Below are 25,000 nucleotides of genomic sequence, written 5' to 3'. Positions count from 1 at the left end.
ATGTGAAAGATTCAGTGTTTAAACCTCCTCTACCAAGAAACGTGCCAGAACTGCGAGCTCGCATCAACGATGCTTTCGAACTCATTGATGGGGACATGCTGCGCCGAGTGTGGGAGGAACTTGATTATCGGCTTGATGTCTGCCGAATCACTAAAGGGGCACATATCGAACATTTGTGAATGCCTAAAAAAACTTTTTAAGTTTTTGTATGTGTGTGCAAAGCATTGTGAAAATATCTCAAATAAGAAAACTATTGTAGAGATGTGAAATCGCTTCAATCATTTGTAATAACCCTGTACTAGCGGTCGCTCCAAAGATAGTACAACAGTGCTCTTATCGATAAGCGCTGCTGCTGCCACTCAGGGGCAGGCAAGCCAGCAACTTAGTGAGGCCAGTAAATCGAATAAAAAACGAGACGGCAGTACAGCCAAGACAAGATGTGAAGCAATAACGGCACGAACACGAGCCATGCACGGCTCACTACCTATCAGAACCAGGAAGCCTGCATGCCAAGTTACAGTTCCGTAACGGGTCCAGCTGGAGCAGAATTGCTGGAGTAGCTATGTGGACAGTAGTGTCGGCAGTCTGGTAGGACTGGCCAGGAGCGACGCTGCCCAACACATTACTTAGTAGCCTCTAAGGGACGACCAGTATTTGACTGACAATGGTAGGCTTGCGGCCGTCTGGAATTACCGTGAACGTAGGTTGCGAAACGATGGAGAAGAGGAGCGGACTGGGTGCAGTTGAGCTATCTTAATTAATAGGCGTTCAACGAATTACTATAGTAATAAGCTTTATTTCACAATAACTACAAAACAAATAATAAAGTACATGTAAATTCACCCTCCAAAATTTAACATTCAAGCAATATAAATTAAAATAGCAACATCACCAATACGAGTTGGTAAAACAATTGATATACGTGCACCATAAAATTTTACATTTTGATATTAAATAATTAAACAGTAAGAAACCCATCCTAAACCACCTCGTACTAATAAAACTCTAAGTTTGGACTAATAATTAAAAACTGTGGCGCGCGGGATTAGCCGAGCGGTCTACGACGCTGCCGTCATGGACTGTGCGGCTGATGCCGGCGGAGGTTCGAGTCCTCCCTCGGGCATGGGTGTGTGTGTTTGTCCCTAGGATAATTTAGGTTAAGTAGTGTGTAAGCTTAGGGACTGATGACCTTAGCAGTTCAGTCCCATAAGATTTTTTTAAAAACTCTGTTGAAAGAATATGTATTAAAACAACAGTAATAAAAAATATATTCTTTTCGCCATCATATAATACTCTCTACAATAAATTACTAAAGAAGAAAAATACGGTACAAAAGATACAAAAATAAAAGGTATTCAGTCCAAAATTAAAGGCATTGTCATGAAATTAAAAAATCCCACTCAACAAAAACCTCAGAAGTCAATCATTAAATAATAAATGCCTAAAATAAAGATTATGTTTTTAGATAAAATGAAAGAAAGAACTTAATGAAGAAATAGAAATCAAATACACGACCTAGGATGAAAAGCCTCATATAATTGATCCCGCAAAAAAATATGTATGTTAAAATACTTAACCAAAAATTTTAAACAAAGAAATACCATTTAAAAAAAGAATATTTAAAAGGAACCAATCTAAGAGTAAAAGATATTTACATAAATAATTAAGAGAACAAGTATAAACACTAGCGCAGTTTATAAACACTAGCGCAGTTCTCTGTGTGGCAGAGGTGGTGGGGAACAGGCACATCAGAGAGAAGGCCGTGAGAGGTGGAGGAGAATTGGGACGTGGAACCCCACCGTCTATGTTTGCGGTGTCCTTGACATTTGTGTTGCTCCTAACATTGCTCGTAGCTACATATTAACATTCTACGGGGTGGTTTATTCCAGGATGTACCAACTCTAGGGTTTGATCGATGACAGGATAGGGAACAGAAAAAGGTCTAATGAACTCATCTCCTGAAATGCATGGTTTACTTGCTAGAGACCATTTATTTGATCATATTTTGTTTCAGAGACTGCGGTCTAATATGCGTTGCGCCATGTAGCCAGAGTTACAGTACGCATGGTTTCCGCCTTCGATTCACTTCTCTTTCTGACTCACCCGAATCGAGAGCTTCGCGACAAAGTGTTTACTTCTGGAAAGGCGAATGGCAACTGGCGGCGGGCAGCAAGGTTGTATCAGGAGACCTATCCCACCGATAACACCCACAACATTTAATGTTTCCAATAGTGTTTCGCCGTCTGTCTGAGACAGCGTCGTTTCAGGAAGCAGGAAATCATGAAGGACGTAACCCGATATGTTCGGACACCAGAAATGGAGGAAAATGTGATTAACAAATGGTTCAAATGGCTCTGAGCACTATGGGATTAAACATGTGAGGTCATCAGTCCCCTATAACTTAGAACTAATTAAACCTAACTAACCTAAAGACATCACACACATCCATGCTCGAGGCAGGATTCCAACCTGCGACCGTAGCGGTCTTGCGGTTCCAGACTGTAGCGCCTTTAACCGCTCGGCCACTCCGGCCGGATTGTGATTAACACTGTGGAAGGCGACCGTCGTATCACTACCTGCAGATGGGCCGCCAGTACAGGTAAAGCCAGAAGACCTTGTGCAACATTCTCCAGAAGTGTTAAAACCCTTATCACTTACAGCGTGTGCAGAGCTTACTAGCGCCAGACTTTCCGCATCGGAAGTAGTTTTCTCACTGGTTTCTTCACCAGACAACACAATTGCGCGATTTGTGTCATCCATCCTATTCACAGATGAGGCCACCTTTGCGTGGAGTGATATCTTCAACTTCCATAAGTCATCTGTGGGATAGTATGCAGAACACCCATGGTATGGTGACAGCGAATCATCAGCATCGGTGCAGCCGGAATGTGTGGGCCGGGATAATTGGCGACCGTATTTTGGGAGCAGTTTTCGTTCCACGTCGTCTAACAGGCCGGAACTATTGGCGTTTCTTGTGGGTGACTTTGTCTCCTCTGCTGGAAGAAGTTCGGACGAGGGGGTCCAGTTGCAGGGCCTGCTCGTTTACCGGATCTCAACCCATGAGATCTCTGGTTATGGGTCAATCTCAAAAGTATCCTGCATGCAGAGCCATTCCAGATACACCGAGCGAGGTGGCGCAGCGGTTAGACACTGGACTCGCATTCGGGAGGACGACGGTTCAATCCCGCGTCCGGCCATCTTGATTTAGGTTTTCCGTGATTTCCCTGAATCGCACCAGGCAAATGCCGGGATGGTTCCTTTGAAAGGGCACGGCCGACTTCCTTCCCCATCCTTCCCTAACCCGATGAGACCGATGACCTCGCTGTCTGGTCTCCTTCCCCAAAACCAATCAACCAACCCATTCCAGATGTGGAGGCACTGGAGCGGGGTATTCATGCTCCCTTCGACACTGTTCGGATGCAGCCTGGCCGATATGAACGTGTGAGACAAAGCATGCTACTGAGCGTACCCGCATGCGTAGAGGCAAGTGGAAACCATTTTCAACACGTACTGTAACTGTGACTTCACGGTACAGCACGTATTAGACCGCAGTATCTGTAACAATGTATGATTAAGTAAATGGTCTCTAGCGTGGAAACCATGCGTTTCCGGACAATAGAACTTTTTTGTTCCCTATCCTCTCATCGATCAGTCCCTAGAATTTGTCCACTGTGGAAAAAATCACTGTACTTCTGGGACCGTTTTTACAGGAAGAGTGCCGCTCAGTTACTATAGGGCTCATACAAGTTTATGTGTTCTCCCACATTCTCATGAGTGTTTTGCCTCATGCTCGTGTCTTGATAGTACACTGTTCAGACTGCCTCAACAAAGAACAAAAAGATCTTCAAATTCATTTTACTTTTACTGCGTAATCTGTAGTCAGATCTACAAAAGACGTTAAAGGCTGAATTTTTCTCGTACAAATCCGCTCTTATGTCTCAAAAGAATCTGTGGTCTCATTTAAAAGAATGCTAGGGATCGTTGTGGTTTGTAGAATGTGTCATTGGAATGATTTTTGGTAACGTTAACAGGCAGGTCTTTTCGAACCATTGTCTGAACCACTTTGTCGCCACATTAACGTTGGCATTACCCTTTAAGTTGTTACAGCAAGGTGGTATGCTGTGCTTGTGTAGGGCGAACTACATGATTTGGGCACCCCCAGTTTTGTAAACGGTTATAGCTATCGAAACGCAAGTTTGCAACAAATGAGGGTTACACTTGTATCATTTTAAGCCCGTTTTATGTGATCAACGTTTTGTCTCAGTTGACTACTCGAGACAAGTGCGTCTTCTGCAGCGCCCCTGGCGTTTTCTTCCCGTACCGAGTCTCGCCTGTTTAGCGCCAAAACAGCTGGTGTTGTGAGAAATGTCTGCCGTGCAGTTTGGCATTTGAACGATGAAAGTGAGGTTCTGAGGACTATCCTTTTGCCGGCCGCGGTGGCCGAGCGGCTCTAGGCGCTTCAGTCCGAAACCACGCGGCTGCTTCGATCGCCGGTTCAAATCCTGCCTCGGACATGGATGTGTGTGATGTCCTTATGTCAGTTAGGTTTAAGTAGTTCTAAGTCTGGGGGACTGATGACCTCAGATGTTAAGTCCCATGGTACTTAGAGCCATTTGAACCATTTGACTATCCTTTTTACGGAAAAATCGAAATACAGTAGCAGAGTATAGGAACAAGCTATGGCATTAGTGTTTATTAATGACCAAAGCAGAATTCATTGTGTAAGTTCTTGTCACAGCTCGCGTGGTAATTAATTTCTGTACACTTCTGAGAACTGAAGAATATGAAGAGTGTCATCCAAACATTTCAGAACATATACATTTATTTGCTAGAGAAAATGTATACTTGTAAACACATCAGGCAATATGTTCAACGCCTTCTTGCTTTATCCTTTGTATCTTGATTCTTGCTAAGTGCCAAATGACAACGAAAATTATTTTTCTCGTCCAATAATTCTGACCTTTTCACTGTTGTTATAATTTTCATTAAAGCAGGCGTATCTATTTACGTTGTTATTTATACATAGTGTAGGTTTTTTCTCTGTGAAACGTAAATACTTTTTGTTTTCAGATGCTTTGTCTCTCTTGTAGAACATTAGTAGGAAAAAATACGAGGAGTTTGTGTAACTTTTCGGTGTGTCACGAAAGCAAAGCAGACAGCATAATAAAGTTAAGAACGCACAAAATCCATTCCTACAATATGAGTGAGCTCGACAAAAATAGGTTTTAACATCCGATGTTAACAGACTGCGCCATAGTCCCTTGTCTCTGCGAATGCGCAATGGCCGGCCGCTGTGACCGAGCGGTTCTACGCGCTTCCGTCCGGAACCGCGCTGCTGCTACAGGTCGCAGATTCGAATCCTGCCTTGGGCATGGCTGTGTGTGATGTCATTACGTTAGTTAGGTTTAAGTACTTCTACGTCTAGGGGACTGATGACCTCAGATGTTAAGTCTCATATTGCTGAGAGCCATCTGAACCATGCGCAGTGTGTAGCATACACGGAAATTCAGAACTCCACAATGATCTGTAGATCATTGACGTCAGACACAAATTCGCGTCGTGGTTGGTTGCTGATTTACATGTAGGCACGAAACGCGCACGCACGTTTAGTAGTCGATTTTGACCCAGAAAGTCGTTCGTGTAAAACGGGCTTTAATTTATTGGGATATTGAAGCTTCTATGATTTTCTGTATGTGGCTCAGTGGATCAATGATAAAATGCCAGACCAAGACTCTAAAGTTCTTCGTTTCGATCCCCAGTCAGTCCTAGTATCTTTATCTGTTGCTCATCACTTCTTTCACCTCTGGCAATGTTTGTTAAAGTTAAAAATGCCGTGGTTCGGAATCCACATTAAAGTGTACGTCCCCCAAAAACTGACGGGGTCGGTCAGTTCATAGGTCAAAGAAAGGCAACGGAACACCACCTTCAGCAGGACCATACCTTGGAGAGCACTCGAGAGCACTGTCGTGTTCAAGACAACCTCCAGATTAATGTTTGCTTTACTCATGATTTTCTAAATGAAACGCCATACTTCTGTAACCTCAGTAGAAATCAATTGAGTGATGTTATGTTTCAAAGTTTGCAATGAAAATTCGCAAAAATAGCTAAGTAATTTTCTAAATACACATATCAAAAATTTTTTTGCATCACATCGGTTCCGAGAGTTCCGGAACCTGTACAGAAAATTGGAATAGAGATCAACATAAATATCATTTACACCCTTTTTATTGCTCATGAAAACCACACATTGCCTGTTGTGCCACCATACAGCCAGACCTTCAGAGGCGGTGGTCCAGATTGCTGTACACACCAGTATCTCTGATACCCAGTAGCACGCCATCCTGCATTGATACATACCTGTATTCGTCGTGGCGTACTATCCACAAGTTCATCAAAGCGCTGTTGGTCCAGATTGTCCCACTCTTCAATGGCGATTCGGCGTAGATCCCTATGAGTGATTGGTGGATCACGTCGTCCATAAACAGCGCTTTTCAATCTATCCCAGGCATGTTCGATAGGGTTCATGTCTGGAGAACATGCTGGCCACTCAAGTCGAGCGATGTCGTTATGCTGAAGGAACTCATTCACAAGATGTGCACGATGGGGGCGCGAATTGCCTCGCCAATATGCTGCTGATATGGTTGCACTATCGGTCGGAGGATGGCATTCACGTATCGCACAACCGTTAGAGCGCCTTCCATGACCACCAGTGGCGAATGTCGGCCCCATATAATGCCAACTTAAAACAGCAGGGAACCTCCACCTTGCTGCACTCGCCGGACATTGTGTGTAGGTCGTTCAGCCTGACCCGGTTGCCTTCAAACACGTCTCCGACGATTGTCTGGTTGAAGGCATATGTGAAACTCATCGGTGAAGAGAACTTGATGCCAATCCTGAGCGGTCCATTCGGCATGTTGTTGGGCCCATCAGTACCGCGCTGCACGGTGTCGTGGTTGCAAAGATGGACCTCGCTATGGACGTCGGGAGTGAAGTTGAGCATCAAGCAGCCTATTGCGCACGGTTTGAGTCGTAACAACATGTCCTGTGGCAGCACGAAAAGCATTATTCAACATGGTGGCGTTGCTGTCAGGGTTCCTCCGAGCCATAATCCGTAGGTAGTGGTCATCCACTGCAGTAGCAGCCCTTGGGCGGCCAGAGCGAGGAATGTCATCGACAGTTCCTGTCTCTCTGTATCTACATCTACATCTATACTCCGCAAGCCACCCAACGGTGTGTGGCGGAGGGCACTTTACGTGCCACTGTCATTACCTCCCTTTTCTGTTCCAGTCGCGTATGGTTCGCGGGGAGAACGACTGTCTGAAAGCCTCCGTGCGCGCTCGAATCTCTCTAATTTTACATTCGTGATCTCCTCGGGAGGTATAAGTAGGGAGAAGCAATATATTCGATACCTCAACCAGAAACGCACCCTCTCGAAACCTGGCGAGCAAGCTACACCGCGATGCAGAGCGCCTCTCTTGCAGAGTCTGCCACTTGAGTTTGCTAAACATCTCCGTAACGCTATCACGGTTACCAAATAACCCTGTGACGAAACGCGCCGCTCTTCTTTGGATCTTCTCTATCACCTCCGTCAACCCGATCTGGTACGGATCCCACACTGATGAGCAATACCCAAGTATAGGTCGAACGAGTGTTTTGTAAGCCACCTCCTTTGTTGATGGACTACATTTTCTAAGGACTCTCCCAATCAATCTCAACCTGTTACCCGCCTTACCAACAATTAATTTTATATGATCATTCCACTTCAAATCGTTCCGCACGCATACTCCCAGATATTTTACAGAAGTAACTGCTATCAGTGTTTGTTCCGCTATCATATAATCATACAATAAAGGATCCTTCTTTCTATGTATTCGCAATACATTACATTTCTCTATGTTAAGGGTCAGTTGCCACTCCCTGCACCAAGTGCCTATCCGCCGCAGATCTTCCTGCATTTCGCTACAATTTTCTAATGCTGCAACTTCTCTGTATACAACAGCATCATCCGCGAAAAGCCGCATGGAACTTCCGACACTATCTACTAGGTCATTTATATATATTGTGAAAAGCAATGGTCCCATAACACTCCCCTGTTGCACGCCAGAGGTTACCTTAACGTCTGTAGACGTCTCTCCATTGATAACAACATGCTGTGTTCTGTTTGCTAAAAACTCTTCAATCCAGCCACACAGCTGGTCTGATATTCCGTAGGCTCTTACTTTGTTTATCAGGCGACAGTGCGCAACTGTATCGAACGCCTTCCGGAAGTCAAGGAAAATAGCATCTACCTGGGAGCCTGTATCTAATATTTTCTGGGTCTCATGAACAAATAAAGCGAGTTGGGTTTCACACGATCGCTGTTTCCGGAATCCATGTTGATTCCTACAGAGTAGAGTCTGGGTTTCCAAAAACGACATGATACGCGAGGAAAAAACATGTTCTAAAATTCTACAACAGATCGACGTCAGAGATATAGGTCTATAGTTTTGCGCATCTTCTCGACAACCCATTTTGAAGGCTGGGACTACCTGTGCTCTTTTACAATCATTTTGAACCTTCCGTTCCTCTAGAGACTTGCGGTACACGGCTGTTAGAAGGAGGGCAAGTTCTTTCGCGTACTCTGTGTAGAATCGAATTGGTATCCCGTCAGGTCCAGTGGACTTTCCTCTGTTGAGTGATTCCAGTTGCTTTTCTATTCCTTGGACATTTATTTCGGTGTCAGCCATTTTTCCGTTTGTGCGAGGATTTAGAGAAGGAACTGCAGTGCGGTCTTCCTCTGTGAAACAGCTTTGGAAAAAGGTGTTTAGTATTTCAGCTTTACGCGTGTCATCCTATGTTTCAATGCCATCATCATCCCGGAGTGTCTGGATATGCTGTTTCGAGCCACTTACTGATTTAACGTAAGACCAGATCTTCCTAGGATTCTCGGTCAAGTCGGTACATAGAATTTTACTTTCGAATTCACTGAACGCTTCACGCATAGCCCTCCTTATGCTAACTTTGACATCGTTTAGCTTCTGTTTGTCTAAGAGGTTTTGGCTGCGTTTAAACTTGGAGTGAAGCTCTCTTTGCTTTCGCAGTAGTTTCCTAACTTTGTTGTTGAACTACGGTGGGTTTTTCCCGTCCCACACAGTTTTACTCGGCACGTACCTGTCTAAAACGTATTTTACGATTGCCTTGAACTTTTTCCATAAACACTCAACTTTGTCAGTGTCGGAAAAGAAATTTTCGTTTCGATCTGTTAGGTAGTCTGAAATCTGCCTTCTATTACTCTTGCTAAACAGATAAACCTTCCTCCTTTTTTTTTATATTCCTATTAACTTCCATATTCAGGGATGCTGCAACGGCATTAAGATCACTGATTCCCCGTTCTGCGCTTACAGAGTCGAAAAGTTCGGGTCTGTTTGTTATCAGTAGGTCCAAGATGTTATCTCCACGAGTCGGTTCTCTGTTTAATTGCTCGAGGTAATTTTCGGATAGTGCACTCAGTATAATGTCACTCGATGCTCTGTCCCTACCACCCGTCCTAAACATCTGAGTGTCCCAGTCTATATCTGGTAAATTGAAATCTCCACCTAAGACTATAACATGCTGAGAAAATTTATGTGAAATGTATTCCAAATTTTCTCTCAGTTGTTCTGCCACTAATGCTGCTGAGTCGGGAGGTCGGTAAAAGGAGCCAACTATTAACCTAGCTCGGTTGTTGACTGTAACCTCCACCCATAATAATTCACAGGAACTATCCACTTCTACTTAACTACAGGATAAACTACTACTAACAGCGACAAACACGCCACCACCGGTTGCATGCAATCTATCCTTTCTAAACACCGTCTGTGCCTTTGTAAAAATTTCGGCAGAATTTATCTCTGGCTTCAGCCAGCTTTCTGTACCTGTAACGATTTCAGCTTCGGTGCTTTCTATCAGCGCTTGAAGTTCCGGTACTTTACCAATGCAGCTTCGACAGTTTACAATTACAATACCGATTGCTGCTTGGTCCCCGCATTCCTGACTTTGCCCCGCACTCTTTGAGGCTGTTGCCCTTTCTGTACTTGCCCGAGGCCATCTAACCTAAAAACCCGCCCAGTCCACACCACACAACCCCTGCTACCCGCGTAGCCGCTTGCTGCGTGTAGTGGACCCCTGACCTATCCAGCGCAACCCGAAACCCCACCACCCTATTGCGCAAGTCGAGGAATCTGCAGCCCACACGGTCGCAGAACCGTCTCAGCCTCTGATTCAGACCCTTCACTCGGCTCTGTACCAAAGGTCCGCCGTCAGTCCTGTCGACGATGCTGCAGATGGTGAGCTCTGCTTTCATCCCGCTAGGGAGACTGGCAGTCTTCACCAAATCAGATAGCCGCCGGAAGCCAGAGAGGATTTCCTCCGATCCATAGCGACACACATCATTGGTGCCGACATGAGCGACTACCTGCAGATGGGTGCACCCTGTACCCTTCATGGCATCCGGAAGGACCCTTTCCACATCTGGAATGACTCCCCCCGTTATGCACACGGAGTGCACATTGGTTTTCTTCCCCTCTCTTGCTGCCATATCCCTAAGGGGCCCCATTACGCGCCTGACGTTGGAGCTCCCAACTACCAGTAAGCCCACCCTCTGCGACCGCCTGGATCTTGCAGACTGAGGGGCAACCTCTGGAACAGGAAAAGCAGCCATGTCTGGCCGAAGATCAGTATCAGCCTGAGACAGAGCCTGAAACCGGTTCGTCAGACAAACTTGAGAGGCCTTCCGTTCAGCCCTCCGGAATGTCTTTCGCCCCCTGCCACACCTCGAGACGACCTCCCACTCTACCACAGGTGAGGGATCAGCCTCAATGTGGGCAGTATCCCGGGCAACCACAGTCGTAGTCCGATCAGGGGATGCGTGGGACGAGCTGGCCGTCCCCGACAAACCCCCATCCGGACCCCCACAGTGATGCTCATTGGCAACAGCCTCAAGCTGTGTGACCGAAGCTAACAGTGCCTGAAGCTGGGAGCGAAGTGATGCCAACTCAGCCTGCATCCGAACACAGCAGCTGCAGTCCCTATCCACGCTAAAAACTGTTGTGCAAAGAACGTCTGAACTAATCTACAGAGAGCACAAACAATTCGACACAAAATTTAAACGGTTATTAAAATACAAGATTGCCTAGTAAATGCAGTAATGCTGCTACTTGCGCACTGCTGACACACTGCTCGGCGGCGGAAGGAGACTAAGCGATTTTACACTATTCAGGTACTAAAACGCGATGCTACACTCTCAAATACTATAATACGCCCGAAATTTATGAATCAAACAATGCAAGTACCAAAAACACTCTGCCGTGTCCGAACGACATCGCTTTGGTTCACTCCGAGACGCCTGGACACTTCCCTTGTTGAGAGCCCTTCCTGGCACAAAGTAACAATGCGGACGCATGGCTGAAATACAGACAACACGAGCCGTGGAATGACAGGAACTGATTGACTGTCAGACCCCCTCCGCCTAATGCATGGTTGTTTACATCTTTGGGCGGGTTTAGTAACATCTCTGAACAATCAAAGGGACTGTGTCTGTGATACAATATCCACGGTCAACGTCTGTCTTCAGGACTTCTGGGCACCAGGGCGATGCAAAACTTTTTTTGATATGTGTGCGTATATCAATACAATTGGGGAGAGGTAAACAGCAGTCGGCTCAATATTGGAAACCTAGATGAAGTTGGAGGAGGCCCGAAACTCTATCCTTTGTCAAGACGGCTACTTACAAGAATCTGAAGACGCTATTTGTCGAGATAGAATTGACATTGCAAAATACAACTTAGGAAGTGGCTCCGACTTCAGAGTTCTGCGTACCATGTTTACGGATTAACAAGCCGGCCGGGGTGGTCGAGCGGTCCTAGGCGCTTCAGTCTGGAACCGCGCGACTGCTGCGTTCGCAGGTTCGAATCCTGCCTCGGGCATGGATGTGTGTGATGTCCTTAGGTTAGTTAGGTTTAAGTAGTTCTACGTTATAGGGGACTGATGACCTCAGAAGTTAAGTCCCATAGTGCTCAGAGTCATTTGAACCATTTGAACAAGAATTCGGAAACCTGTGGGTTCGAACGTCGCTGTACAGCAGCACGCTTGAGGCTCTCTAAGTCACCTCTGCAGTGCTTGTAATGCGTAAAGCAGCTTGTAAGTGTGCCAAACACCTGAAATGATCTGCATGTTGCACGAAATGGTGTGACAGTCAGCGGTGAATCGTCATCTCCCTGAAACCATCGCTTTCCCTTGTCTGTTTTTTATGCTTGGGTCGTGAGCTCGTTAAGTCGAGGTATTGCTTAAAAAATAGAAAGCTCAACAGTCGCACAAATGCAAGACACGCTGATGTGCATAGAAACAGCGCAGCTTATTGCCGCTTCAATCAATCCTAGACAAGTCTATTTCTTTAAGCAAAGTCGTCTCGCAATAGCTATTGGCTCTGCCAGCTACAATAAGAAACGGCTACATTCTTCAGGACGTCTCACTCGTCGAAACCGTATAATCTCTCTGTAGCGCTCGTATCCGCAAGCGTGTCAACTGAAATGAAACTCGCAAGTAGCTTGCGAATCGTTCCTTGTGTGGCCGAATAGGAGTCTGGTGACGGCGCGACTTTCAAGGACCTCACCAGTAAGTCGTCCGCAACGTATTACCAGCCAGTTTCTAACTTAGTCACCTCACACAACGTCTCTACCAAAAAAGGACTGTACGCGTTGGCGGCATTTTGAGCTACAGGCATGCACGATCACGTTCTAAAGTGAACCCACGTATTTGTTTCTGCAAGTCGACACGCGTCAGTGAGTCTGCAGCTTGCAAAACTTACCAGTTTCTCTTTCACTGCGCAAGTTCTGCGTCGTGCTCTTGCTGGTGGCATGCGTACACTCTGAATGAAATGACTGGTCAGTATAGATGTTGGTTGGCCAGAAAAATAAGTGCGCAACCCGTCTGGTAAAAACAGACTATTTGTTGAGCCATTGTGCCAATTAAGTTGGTATACATAACGAAGGTATTCAAAATGAAAGATTTATGTGCGTCACACCAGAATTCATCGAACCTTGGGGGGAGTCACTAATTCTCAGTAATCGTCTCCCTACTGTGTACTTGTAACACCATAGCTCTAATGCTGTGCTGATTTATTTTGCCTTTGTTTCATTTAATGTTACATCATTGAGCTTCTGTAAATATTGTTTGGTTGAAAGATAACACAAAATTGTATACTCCTTTCTTTGTACAAGCTTTGATATCATGATTTGATTGTATGCTGTGTAGCATATCTCTCGTTTAAATGCTTTGACCCATTTGGAGGGAACAAAACTTACTGTAGTAAATTCTAAAAGGTGAGTCAGTTTCTTGCAATTTTGTCAACATTGTGTTTCGCTGTAGTAAAAAGTGGGAAACTGCAATAATAGAAAACTATATGTTCATGTTTGCTAAGTGTTTGTCTCTCTTGTGTATTAGAAGTGCATATTAATAGTAATGTTATAAAGACTATCCACTTTGTGTAAGCCCTGAAAGTAATAGTGTGTTTCGGTAGCTGTTATAATTTTGCAAATAGTTTGTGCTGCCCCTACTGTTAGTTTCAATCTTACCATAAACATATGAGTGTGTCAGAGTTCATTGCACTCGCGTGTGGCCAAGTATAGGTTGTGTTTATCCGTTAAAATTGCTAATAACTATTTTCTTCAACGAGAATGTTGATCATTCTTTTGCCTAATTAGGCTGGCGACCGTTTTCTTTATACGTTAAACAGTGCAGATAGGCAAAATTTTGTTTATTACTGTTCAAACATTTACGTTATTCTGACTTTCATTTCCGATAAGCCACCTCTGTTAGGTACAACACGGTGAACTTAACAAAATTCCTCCCAGAGGATAACACTGCTCTGCTGCTTTGTACCATAATTGCTTTTACAAAATAGTTTTATGTCACAACCTGTTTCTAGCATTGAGGTTATGGTGCAGTAGTATTAGCAGACAGGAGTGTTATACGTGGCTTTTCCGTGACAGGTCTATTTTGTTTCTGTTGGGGCATACTACGTAATAAACCAAACTTGGTATTTCATAGCATAAGCTACGTAAATACGCTCTTGCAGTGTTATATACTCTACGATATAAGGAACCAGTTGGAGATAACCCAACAGGCGAACATTACACCAGAATATTAAATTACGCCTGCAGAAATAAGGCTGCCACGCTGGACTTTATACAGTAAACCCCCAGACAAGGTCTTTCTCAGCCAATCCCCTCACATAATACCTCCAGCAAAGGGCTCTTATTCCTATTTGTAAAATTTTCTTTTTTGTGACGTCAGGCAAGTCATTTTTCGTAACAACTGTAATTAAAACACTCTTATTAGGTCCAACGGTGACTGTCGTTTTTGCTCACTCGGAGTCACTCTTGCGAAAAATGTGGGATATACGTTTCTTACCCTGACCGTGTTTTTACTGGTGGACTATTTCGCGTCATTCCCCTTTCTGAGATGGGGACGAGTCCAGAATGTTGTTAAGGGGTGCCTCTCTCCTCAAACAGCGTCTTACTTTTAGTTTCACCGCAGCTATTTCTACGTCAGCTTCCAAAACATTGGGTACGCCTCTTTCACCTCTCTCTGGCACACTGCTCCACTTCTAACGGTGCTGTTTCTCGTCACCTTGCGTAAATATGGGCAACAGACACGGCTGGGTTGCATCTCTCTAATTCTGCTGCTCTGCTCGATTATAAATTCCATAACACTGAAACCAAAGGTTAGATTTACATGCAAATTGCGTCAATAAATTGCAAATTTACAAGCATACGTTTTACAGCCTATTATGCAATAAGTATTGTTTTACCTAATTTCAGAGATTACGGAATACATCAAGAAAAAGTCGCACCACGAAGGAGCTATACAAATTAGTAAATTAGTCACAAATTGGTATTCATAGAAGCATCGACGGAAAAAGGAGAATTAGGAACATTGGCAGCCGAAGGATCAATTTGTGACTCTGCAGCGCAGTTCCACGCGCAAGAATGGTAAACAGGGGACATGTCGATAGCAGGGCATAGAATCTTTGCGAATTTCTTTCCGTGCACATAGTTGGACTGTAACTATGCTGTGCAGACAGGCGCGTGAACAATATACGCAGATGTCAGTATTTGAGAGAGAACGAGTAACTGGACTCAAAAAAGCCGGTTGGAGTAGTCGGCGAATCCGTCTGCATTTGAACAGGAGCGATGCCACTCTAAGAAGATTTTGGCAGGAATGGGTTAACCATGGACGAACACAGTGCCATGAAGGACGCAAAGTCATGGTCTGTTTACCTCTCCATCCGCATCGTATCAAAGTTTACAGTTCTCCAGCACATGAGTGTGGTTCTGAATCGGAAGTTCATGTAAACCACATCTGTTTTCGTGTCCCAAATATGACTGTGAAAGACTTCACTTTTTGACAACATTGCTGAGTATGGGATGCCATTTCCCTCAACCAATTCCTTGTGTTCTATTTACCAAACAGATTCGACTTTGCATACCGATTGTTAATTTTCTTAAGAGTATTTGGAAAAAGTCATTGGTTTTATTAGCATGCGTTTCTCATTTTTGTAATTTGCTTGTAAAGCAGTTTACGTATTGGTGTGAATTTATAACTCACAGCTGTCTCATTTACTTTTCAACATGTTTTAATCAGTTGTTGGTAGACTAAATTGTGACAACTTGAGCTCTTAAATATGAATTTTCGTATTGTTTTCATACAATTGAGAAGGAGGCGGTCGACCTAGAGGGACGACAGAACGCGAGGACCGAGCAATCGTCAGAGAGGCACTCAGAGCTTCGGATTCATCATTTCATCGATCCGATGTGCAAATGGTGCTTCAGTGACCACAAGGACCATTAATAGGAGGCTCACAGAAAGGGGACTGAGCTCACGTCGCTCTTTGCGCCGACTACCAGCGACCTCTGTACACCAATAATCACATTTGCAGAGATGTCGCGCACATTCGGCCCCGTATGTCATGAGACTGGAGTAGAAGTATCTTGTGTGATGAATCCCGCTTCGAAATGAGCCGCCATGAGCATCGAAGACGTGCGTGGAGCCGCCCTGGACGGTAGTGGTGTACCAGCCTGTCTGTCGCACGTCATACGGTCCGACATCCAGGAGTGATGGTTTGAGGTTCCACTCAATTTCATGAGGACCCCCTGGTTGTCACCCGCTGCACCCTTACAGGACAGCGCGACGTCGACGATAGTCCGCAGCTCGTGGTCGTGTGGTAGCGTTCTCGCTTCCCGCGCCCGGGATCCCGGGTTCGATTACCGGCGGGGTCAGGGATTTTCTCTGCCTCGTGATGACTGGGTGTTGTGTGATGTCCTTAGGTTAGTTAGGTTTAAGTAGTTCTAAGTTCTAGGGGACTGATGACCATAGATATTAAGTCCCATAGTGCTCAGAGCCATTCGAGCCATTTTTCGTCGACGATATTCTACGCCCCCTTCACGGAAAGTCATCCTGGTCTTACATTTCTGCAAGATAATGCCCGCCCGCTCACGGCCAGAGCTTCTACTGCTTGTCTTGGCCAATAGGATCGCCGTATCTCTCCCCAATTGAGAACGTATGGAGCATTGTGGGCAGGGCCCTCAAACCATTTCGGGACTTTGACTATCTAACGCGCGCATTGGGCAGAATGTGGAACGACATCCCTCAGGAGAACATCCAACAGTTCTGTCAATGAGTGCCAAGCCGAATAACTGCTTGTGTAAGGGCCAGAAGTCGACTGGTGAGTTACTCACCTGCTCAATTTGTGAAGCTCTTTCTCTTGAATAAGTCGTCCGTTTTTTTCTGAAATTTTCATCATTTGTTTGCCTGTACATGTGCATCTCATTTACCGATTTCCATCCCATTCAGATAACCCCACGTGGTGGGCCTTTTTTGTGTTAAAGTGCAGTAATTAATCCCTTAATACGTGACTAAATTTCAACTTCCAAAAAATAGAAAATCATAATTTGCAATAATTAAAATTTTTGTAATGATGTCTTACAGAGTACATAAGGTCAAATCTAAGATATGTTGCACTTGTCAGGTATAATTGGGTACGCCACATATTCGCGGCAATAGGCGTTTGAGACACTGAACACTTCCAACTCTTCATTTTGTAGAAGTTTTTTTATTAGTATTTTGATGGTAGATTATTTTTCTGGATTTGAATTCTAGAAGAAAATTTCATGAAGTATTTTGAAACTCTTCAAAATGGTTCAAATGGCTCTGAGCACTATGGGACTTAACATCTAAGGTCATCAGTGCCCTAGACTTAGAACTACTTAAACTTACCTAAGGACATCATACACATCCATGCCCGAGGCAGGATTCGAATCTGTGATCGTAGCAGCAGCGCGGTTCCAGATTGAAGCGCCTAGAACCGCTTGGCCACACCGGCCGGCTTTGAAACTGTCACAGACACTCTCCACTCACACTGTATTATTCTGGTAGTATTTGGAAGTATTTGGATTCACTTCGCTTGATTTCATGTCTCTCATGCGCCCACAAAGGTACGGAAACGCTTAATAATGCGTATTTTGCGGGAAAATTATTTTCGAATACAGTTGCACGTCCAGCTAGTGATTTATCGTGCAGAATATGCACCTACATCTATTGGTGCTCATAAACAGTCACCCTGCCATTCAGTATCGTCGCTTTGGTATGAAGCAAAGTCATGACACAAGGCACTAGGTCGTTGATAGTAATTTGAGACTTTTTGTAGATGACGCAGTTTCCTGTACTGAAGTATTGTCCGAAAAACGCTGCGCAAATATTTACTCAGACTTCGAAAATATTTCAAAGTAGTGCAGAAGTTGTCAGCTTGCTTTAACAAAAATTTTAGTACCAATCAGCAGCGTCACGCTTCTTCGTACAGCATTCTTCTGTGATACGTCACTGTATTTCGCTCTGTGGAGTTCAAACGTGTATTTATTTATTTATTTATTTTGCAAGGATTGTCTGTCGTACCAGAAACGAAGCAGTATCGATGTCGATACTTTTTCCGCTGGTATCGACGTGTATGGATTTGTTCACTGCTTTTGTTTATTCTCTGTTTTGAAAGTCTTGCAATGTGGTTTTGTGAATTTCTTAATCGATATTCTTTGCCTGCGTTGTTTTGTGCTCGATTATGGCATATTATCGCACAAAGTGCCTAGGATTCGTTGCTTGAACCGCAAGCGACGTCACCAGGGTAAGAGATTCAGAGTAAGGCGTGCTTCAACAAATGTTACACCAGTGGCAGAAGACTGCAACCTCTTGGTGCCGGTAAACGAACTACCGCCGCGTGCTTCGAGAAGAACACTTGTTTTTGGCGCTAAATGAAAACGGAGGCTGTGAATCTGATTCGTGCAATATTATTGTCGATGTTAATACACTGTCACAGTCAATATTGGACAATGTTGTGTGCAAGCATTGCTTTAGTGCGCAGTGTGATTCTGTGGTGGAAGATGAGGCTGCCAGGAAAGGGCGTGCTACACACTTAACTGTACTCTGTAGCAAATGCAACCTTGGTACGGGTTGCATGACATCTACAACCATAAACAAAGGACATGATGTGAATGCGAAGATAGCGTATGGCATGCGCTGTATTGATAGGGGACAGAAAGCATCAAGAACGTTTTGCGCTGTGATGAATCTTCTACCTCCTCCAGTAAAATTTGAGAGATATTGTGGCTTACTGCTTAGTAGAATAAAAGACGTTGCAGAGTCATCAATGAAAAGTGCTGCTGAAAATCTGTTGCCGAAAGTGATGGCAACAGGGACACAGTGGCCGCTTTTGATGGTACCTGGCTAAAAAGAGAGCCCACTTAGTTGAACGGAGTTGTTACAGTCAACAGCTGTTGACACTGACAAAGTACTAGATGTGGAGCTTTGAGCAAATTCTGTCAGTGTGTGTGAAAGGGATTCCAGATCATGAATGTAATATGAACTATAAAGACTCAGGTAGTGTATGAAAGTTCCAGGAGTTGTCAGATTGTTTACCGTATCAGTAGCGTCCTGCAGACTGCAGTATGCAAATATCTTCGTGACGGTGACAGCGAAGCTTTCCTTGATGTTCAAAAATGTGCTGCGTATGGAAATGACACTCATGTGTAGAAATTAGAATGTGTGGGGCAAGTACCGTCAGGAAGAAAGTAATCTGATGGGAAGGGAATAAAAGTGTTAGGGTGACTGACAGATACAGAAATTGACAAGATACAGATATATTATGACTTGGCAATAAGAAGGAATACGGGGGGGTAAAAACACGGAGCAAGAAGTTTGGAACTTATGCTTCCATAAAATGTCCACAGAAAATAACCCTATCCACAACTATGCGATCACTGCATTCCATATCCACACAGACTGTTACAGCCACGTATGAGTTGATTGAGTCCAGTTGTGATTCACTTCAAGGAAAGTGACCAAAGATCAATTGCTGGTGGTAAAGAAAATCATCGCAGGAATTGTCTACCAATTGCTGTAATAGAAGCCGTCAGACTTACATTCAGCGACCTAGTGAAAACTAATTGGCGATAGGCAAAACCCAAATGGACGTTTTAACCAATGTGTATGGGAAGGATTGCCAAAAACCACTTTTGTGGAAAGAAATGCACTTGGTATTAATGTTTATGATACAGTTTCATGTTTTAACGATGGTGCGCTAAACAAGAATTTTTTTTTTTTTTTTTTTTTTTTTTTTTTTTTTTTATAGAGAATGTAGGATATTAGCCCTGAGTGAACTGCATGAAAGCTTTGGATGTGATAGACTGAGAGCCTGTAGTGAAAGCAGATAAATCATTTTTGGAGCAGACAAAATCTAGAAGAGTGCATTATAGGAATGTGAGGTGGAAGAACGACTGATGTAGATAATGAAAAAGAACCTCCTTATGGTGCTGGACTGTTCTAAAAGAATACCAAATACAAGCTGAAACTTAAACGGTCATTTTCCGCAAAACACAAATTTGTGTACGTAGGTACATAAACACTCAAAGTAAAAGTCCTATTACTTTCAAACATTATATGAATATAAAACAAAACCTCCTTAATCTAGAATTTTCCAGATCTATTAACATATAATTAAATAAATCCTAGAGTTTCAAATATTTGCGGGAATGGTTTGTATGCTCTCCACAATTCATCGAAGAATCTCTCTTACTTACGAAGAAAATGCACCTGCATCAACAGCGCCATCCAAAAGTTATTGAGAAATGAAGAGACTTTACATGCAAAAAAAAAAAAAATAAATAAATAAATAAAATAAAATAAATAAATAAATAAAATATTCTGTTAGGTTTTGGAACTTCCACTACTGTGAGTGTGAATCCTTCCTACCCCTCCCCCCCCCCCTCCCCTATATGTATATAAAAGTAAAATTGTGCGCTTTAGAAAACGAAAAGAATATGGTACCCTATGTCTGCAATGTCAGTTAATCACAACTGGAATCAGTCAACTCTTACGTGGCTGTAACAGTCTGTGGGGATATGGAATGCAGTGATCGCTTAGGCTCGATCACAGGCAAAACAGGTGGCAGACAGCCCGCTAAACGAAACTTCCTGTCAAATTAAAACTGTGTGCTGGACCGAGACTAGAACTCGGGACCTGTTGCCTTTCGCGGGTAAGTGCTCTACCAACTGAGCTACCCAAGAGCGACTGACATCCCGTCCTCACAGCTTCAATTCCGCAGTACCTCGTCTCCTACTTCGTCTCTGAGCCTGTTAAACAATCATGCGACCCATCCTAGAATACTGCTGAAGCCTGTGGGACTCGTATCAGCAAATAAAGAATGCCAGTAGGAATTTTTACTTATTTTTATAAACGGGAGAGCGCCAGGGAAATGCAGAAAAAAGCTGAATTGGCAAATTCTCGAAGGTAGGCGCCAGTTATCCATACAAAGTTTCGAGAACAAGTATTAAGCGAAGAACATAGAAATATATTACAAATCGCTACGTATTCTATCCGTAGGGAATGCAAAGACAAAATTAGAGTAATTACAGCATGCACAGGGGCGTTTAATGAATTACTGTTTCCGCGCCCCACGAACGGAAAGGTGAGAGGCGTGGTACAGTGGGGAGTACAGCCAGCCATGCACTTCACAGTGGTTTTGCAGACTATGCATCTATATGCAGATCAGATGATTTCGAGTTCGAAATCACTACAAGGCAGTTCCGCAGCGCGGGGCGCTGTAGGTGTGGCTACTGTGTGCGGGCGGCGTCGCTAGCTGGGTGCCGTGCCGCACCCTCCTCTGCTACATCCAGCCGGCCGGCTGCTGCGGCGGTCGTTGTTTTGAGGAGGGCCAGCCAGCCACCGTGTGACGTAGGCAGCGGGCGGGCTAGCGCCAGCGCCAGCGCCGGCCAGACGCGCGCCCAGGCCGGGGCCCGACCGCCGCCGCGTCGACCCAGCGATCGATAATCCCGGCTCGCAGCGCAGCTTCGCGGCCGCCCGGCCAACTAGCGCGCTCTCTGTGACGGGCGGCGCCGGCGGCCGGAGCGCGTGCACGTCAGTCGCGGTCGGGACGCCAAGCCGACCTGTTGTGGCGGGTGGTGTTTACGTGTGCGCGCGCGCCTGGAGTCTCGGCTCGCGTCGGGTGCGGTCGCCAGCTATAAGGCAGTGCTGCTGCTATAGGGGCGGCGCGGTGCAGCGTGGCGTGGCGCGCACTGTGCATTGCCGCTGTGACGTGGTGAGACGGTGCGTCGCTGAAGGCGGGCGCGGCCCGCAGCTCGGCGCAGAGATCGGGGGACCTGCCTGCTCTCCTAGTGCCAGGAGGCTATGGTCCTCGCAGCGCCCATGTTCCGGCGGCCGGCATACCGCGTCTTTCAGTACCTCGAGACTACCGAGTGAGTAGGCCTACCTGCTACCCAGGCATCCGGCCGTGCTCTCACAGCCGAAATATCTGTCCGATAACCCGTCACTATGCACAACAGAAAATCGATAAACATACTGAGGGATAGTCCACGTACTGGTGTGCAGTGTCAGGTTCCACGTTTCGGGATCACTGAGAGGGATGGGCGAGTAGTTGTGATGCTGAATTAGCGTTTACGCACTTATTACGATCTGGTTCAAATCCGGGTTCGTCGTTCCTGACTCAGATATCCATATTTTACTTTTACCGCTGCGTACTCTACACCTCCCTCCTCGGTATCCCAAACGCACCAGTCTTTCATTTTCTGCAGATGATTTACGATATGCGTACGTATTATTTCCCAGAAATACTCATCGGAGAAGTACAGCTTTTCCAAATGATCATCCCTTGACGTGTGCGTTATTTATATCGAAGAGTGTTACATATGGAGCCAACGCAGATGTCCGCCATCGCTACGGATCATTTTGTTTCGAATCGAAATTTGTATCCTATTCACATTTGTTGGTGCTAGCCAACTCACAGCCAGATGTCATCTTCTTACTAACCTAGACCTCGAGCTACGCTACGGCTCAGTCTTGTCACTACAACCAGAGGGAGGAATACTGTCACACTCGTATCTATTTCTCTAATAAACCAATAAATGTAAGTAGCGGATAGGTGCCTGCGATGTCAAGGCCATCTTCCCATATGCTTTCCCAGTTGAGCTTTGCCTAGTCTTAATCTGTTTTCCTTAAAGAGAAACAGTCTGTCAACTAGTATCATTATATCTCGATCTCTTCGTTTCTGGAGCATTTATATATATATTTCCACTGTCTGTGGCTTGAATATTTTGATAAATATTCTAATCTTCGTGAGTTTGCAAAATTTTATCGTTTTCTGCGGCTTTCAGTTCTAAAACTTTATTCCTGGTTGCCTTAAGACATATTCGACTAACTTATTTCGTTTTTTATTTTGTACAGACTTTGTCTTTCCCTAGCATCTAACTTTTAATTATGACTACGTTCTTAATATCCAAGATCCATCGCTGCAGCTGTTCTTCCATCTAGTCGTACACACGGTGGAGATCTAAGAAGACACAAATAATTAACGTGGCCCATTTTGTGACAAAGATCATATGGTCAGTTCTTTACTTGTGTATTTTTTCTAGTACGAGTAGCAATGCATGTTCTGTCTTCTTCTACACTTCAGCCGTTAGGTATTTCCCTGTTGGTACTTGATTTAAATTAATAATTATTAACTTTATTTTTAACATTGGTTCAGTCTCAGAGTTGAGGGAACTACAAGACCCAAGGTTCTGATTCTGTTTTTTTCAATGAAGTTTTCATTTTATCGTTTGTGAGAAGAAATTTCTGTCTTCGGTCGGCATATCTCTCGACTAGCTGATGAACATATGTACCTCTTAGAACAAGGTAATAGAAGTAGTCTAGTCAGTGATTAGAAGGCATCAGCTGGAAACCAGCCGGTTATCATACCCATTTTTCACTGTCTAGGCTACACTATTTAGTGGCAGAGTCTTTCAGGCCCAAGCCTGATATTCACAGGGGTTCCTTGCATGTATTAATACAACTACCTCATTACTCACTAAAGAGATATCTTAAAGACGTAAGAGGGTACTGGCCACGAGCTTCTGTCAGTGTATCCATTCTCAGTTGTGGAAGAAAAAACTGGGATTTTATTGTAACAACAGTGCAAAAACTGAAGGAGGTGCGGTTATCACTGAGGATATACTGTTCCTCCCGAACATACGCATGATAACTGCCTTGTGGGTTTCTCGTACCGAAGAAATATACGGGGGAGGCAGTAAGTTGTCCGCCACGGGCTGTTCGGGTATGTGACTATTTATTGCACGAGAGCGTAGGGGCTCGTGGAACGTCAGTAACAGTAGAAATCAGTCGTTTGCGACTGAGGTGAGTCCAGTTGTACTTGAGCTCAAGTGGCTGACTTTACGTGGCGCCCGCGGTGCAGACGGTAACTGAGGTGTCCGTTTAGTTAGCCGCGAGGACTTAGTGAAACCCGCGCATTATTGCGTCTGCCCTAGTGCCGACGTGTTCTCGTTAAGATGGTGTGTGGATGGAGTCCGCTGAGAGTAAGCCAGCGCCAGGGTTTCGCTGGATGGTGCGGTTCCTCCCGCCGGTTGCTATATACACTTACTGTGCAAACAGATGGCGGCGCCAGACGAGTGAAACGCAGGCGAGGAGGCGGCCGCCACGCACTGCGCGTAGTGTGCGTGCGTGTGCGTGCGTGGCCGCCAGCTGGCGCTCTCCTCCTCACGGCAGAGGCAGGAGGCGGCCGCGTTTATTGCGATATCCGGCCGGCCGCCAGCCGCGCTCTGCCCTCGCACCTCGCAGCCCCGGCGGTTAAAACGCACGACCGCCCGACGCTTGCAGTCGGCGCGCCAATCCCCTGGTAGACAACGGCAGGGCTGCAGCAGTGTCTGCAGCGGCCGTACGTCGCTTTGTATGTGGAGTGGCACGACGAGGGCGCAATTCGGACCGTTCTCTCGGCGAAATCAGTTTACACTACTGGCCATTAAAATTGCTACACCAGGAAGAAATGCAGATGATAAACGGGTATTCATTGGACAAATATATTATACTAGAACTGACATGTGATTACATTTTCATGCAATTTGGGTGCATAGATCCTGCGAAATCAGTACCCAGAACAACCACCTCTGGCCGTAATAACGGCCTTGATACGCATGGGCATTGAGTCAAACAGAGCTTGGATGGCGTGTACAGGTACAGCTTCAACACGATACCACAGTACATCAAAAGTAGTGACTGGTGTATTGTGACGAGCCACTTTCTCGGCCACCATTGACCAGACGTTATCACTTGGTGACAGATCTGGAGAATGTGCTGGCCAGGGCAGCAGTCAAACATTTTCTGTATCCAGAAAGGCCCGTACAGGACCTGCAACATGCGGTCGTGCGTTATCCTGCTAAAATGTAGGGTTTCGCAGGGATCGAATGAAGGGTAGAGCCACGGGTCGTAACACATCTGAAATGTAACGTCCGCTTTTCAAAGTGCCGTCAGTGCGAACAAGAGGTGGCCGAGACGTGTAACCAATGGCACCCCATACCATCTCGCCGGGTGATACGCCACTATGGCCATGACGAATACACGCTTCCAAAGTGCGTTCACCGCGGTGTCACCA

At 45.1% G+C, this 25,000-nt stretch overlaps 1 protein-coding gene across 4 annotated transcripts in view; it reads left to right on the top strand.

Moving 5' to 3' along the window:
• Positions 1 to 25,000, top strand: part of LOC124619339 (focal adhesion kinase 1) — a 749,959-nt gene that overhangs the window by 172,938 nt on the left and 552,021 nt on the right. For 3 of the 4 annotated variants that reach the window (XM_047145653.1, XM_047145656.1, XM_047145652.1), the window contains exon 1: positions 21,498 to 21,815. The exons of the other annotated variant lie outside the window; for it this stretch is intronic. In XM_047145653.1, coding sequence (XP_047001609.1) covers positions 21,748 to 21,815 — 68 coding nt within the window. In that variant the 5' untranslated portion in view covers positions 21,498 to 21,747. Of the gene's footprint in view, positions 1 to 21,497; positions 21,816 to 25,000 lie in introns of those variants that run through there. 4 annotated transcript variants of the gene reach the window in all.

This window comes from Schistocerca americana, chromosome 6, assembly GCF_021461395.2.
Source record: "Schistocerca americana isolate TAMUIC-IGC-003095 chromosome 6, iqSchAmer2.1, whole genome shotgun sequence".
NCBI lineage: Eukaryota > Metazoa > Arthropoda > Insecta > Orthoptera > Acrididae > Schistocerca > Schistocerca americana.
Note: the sequence above shows the minus strand (reverse complement) of the source record. Positions and strands in the feature narration are given on the sequence as shown.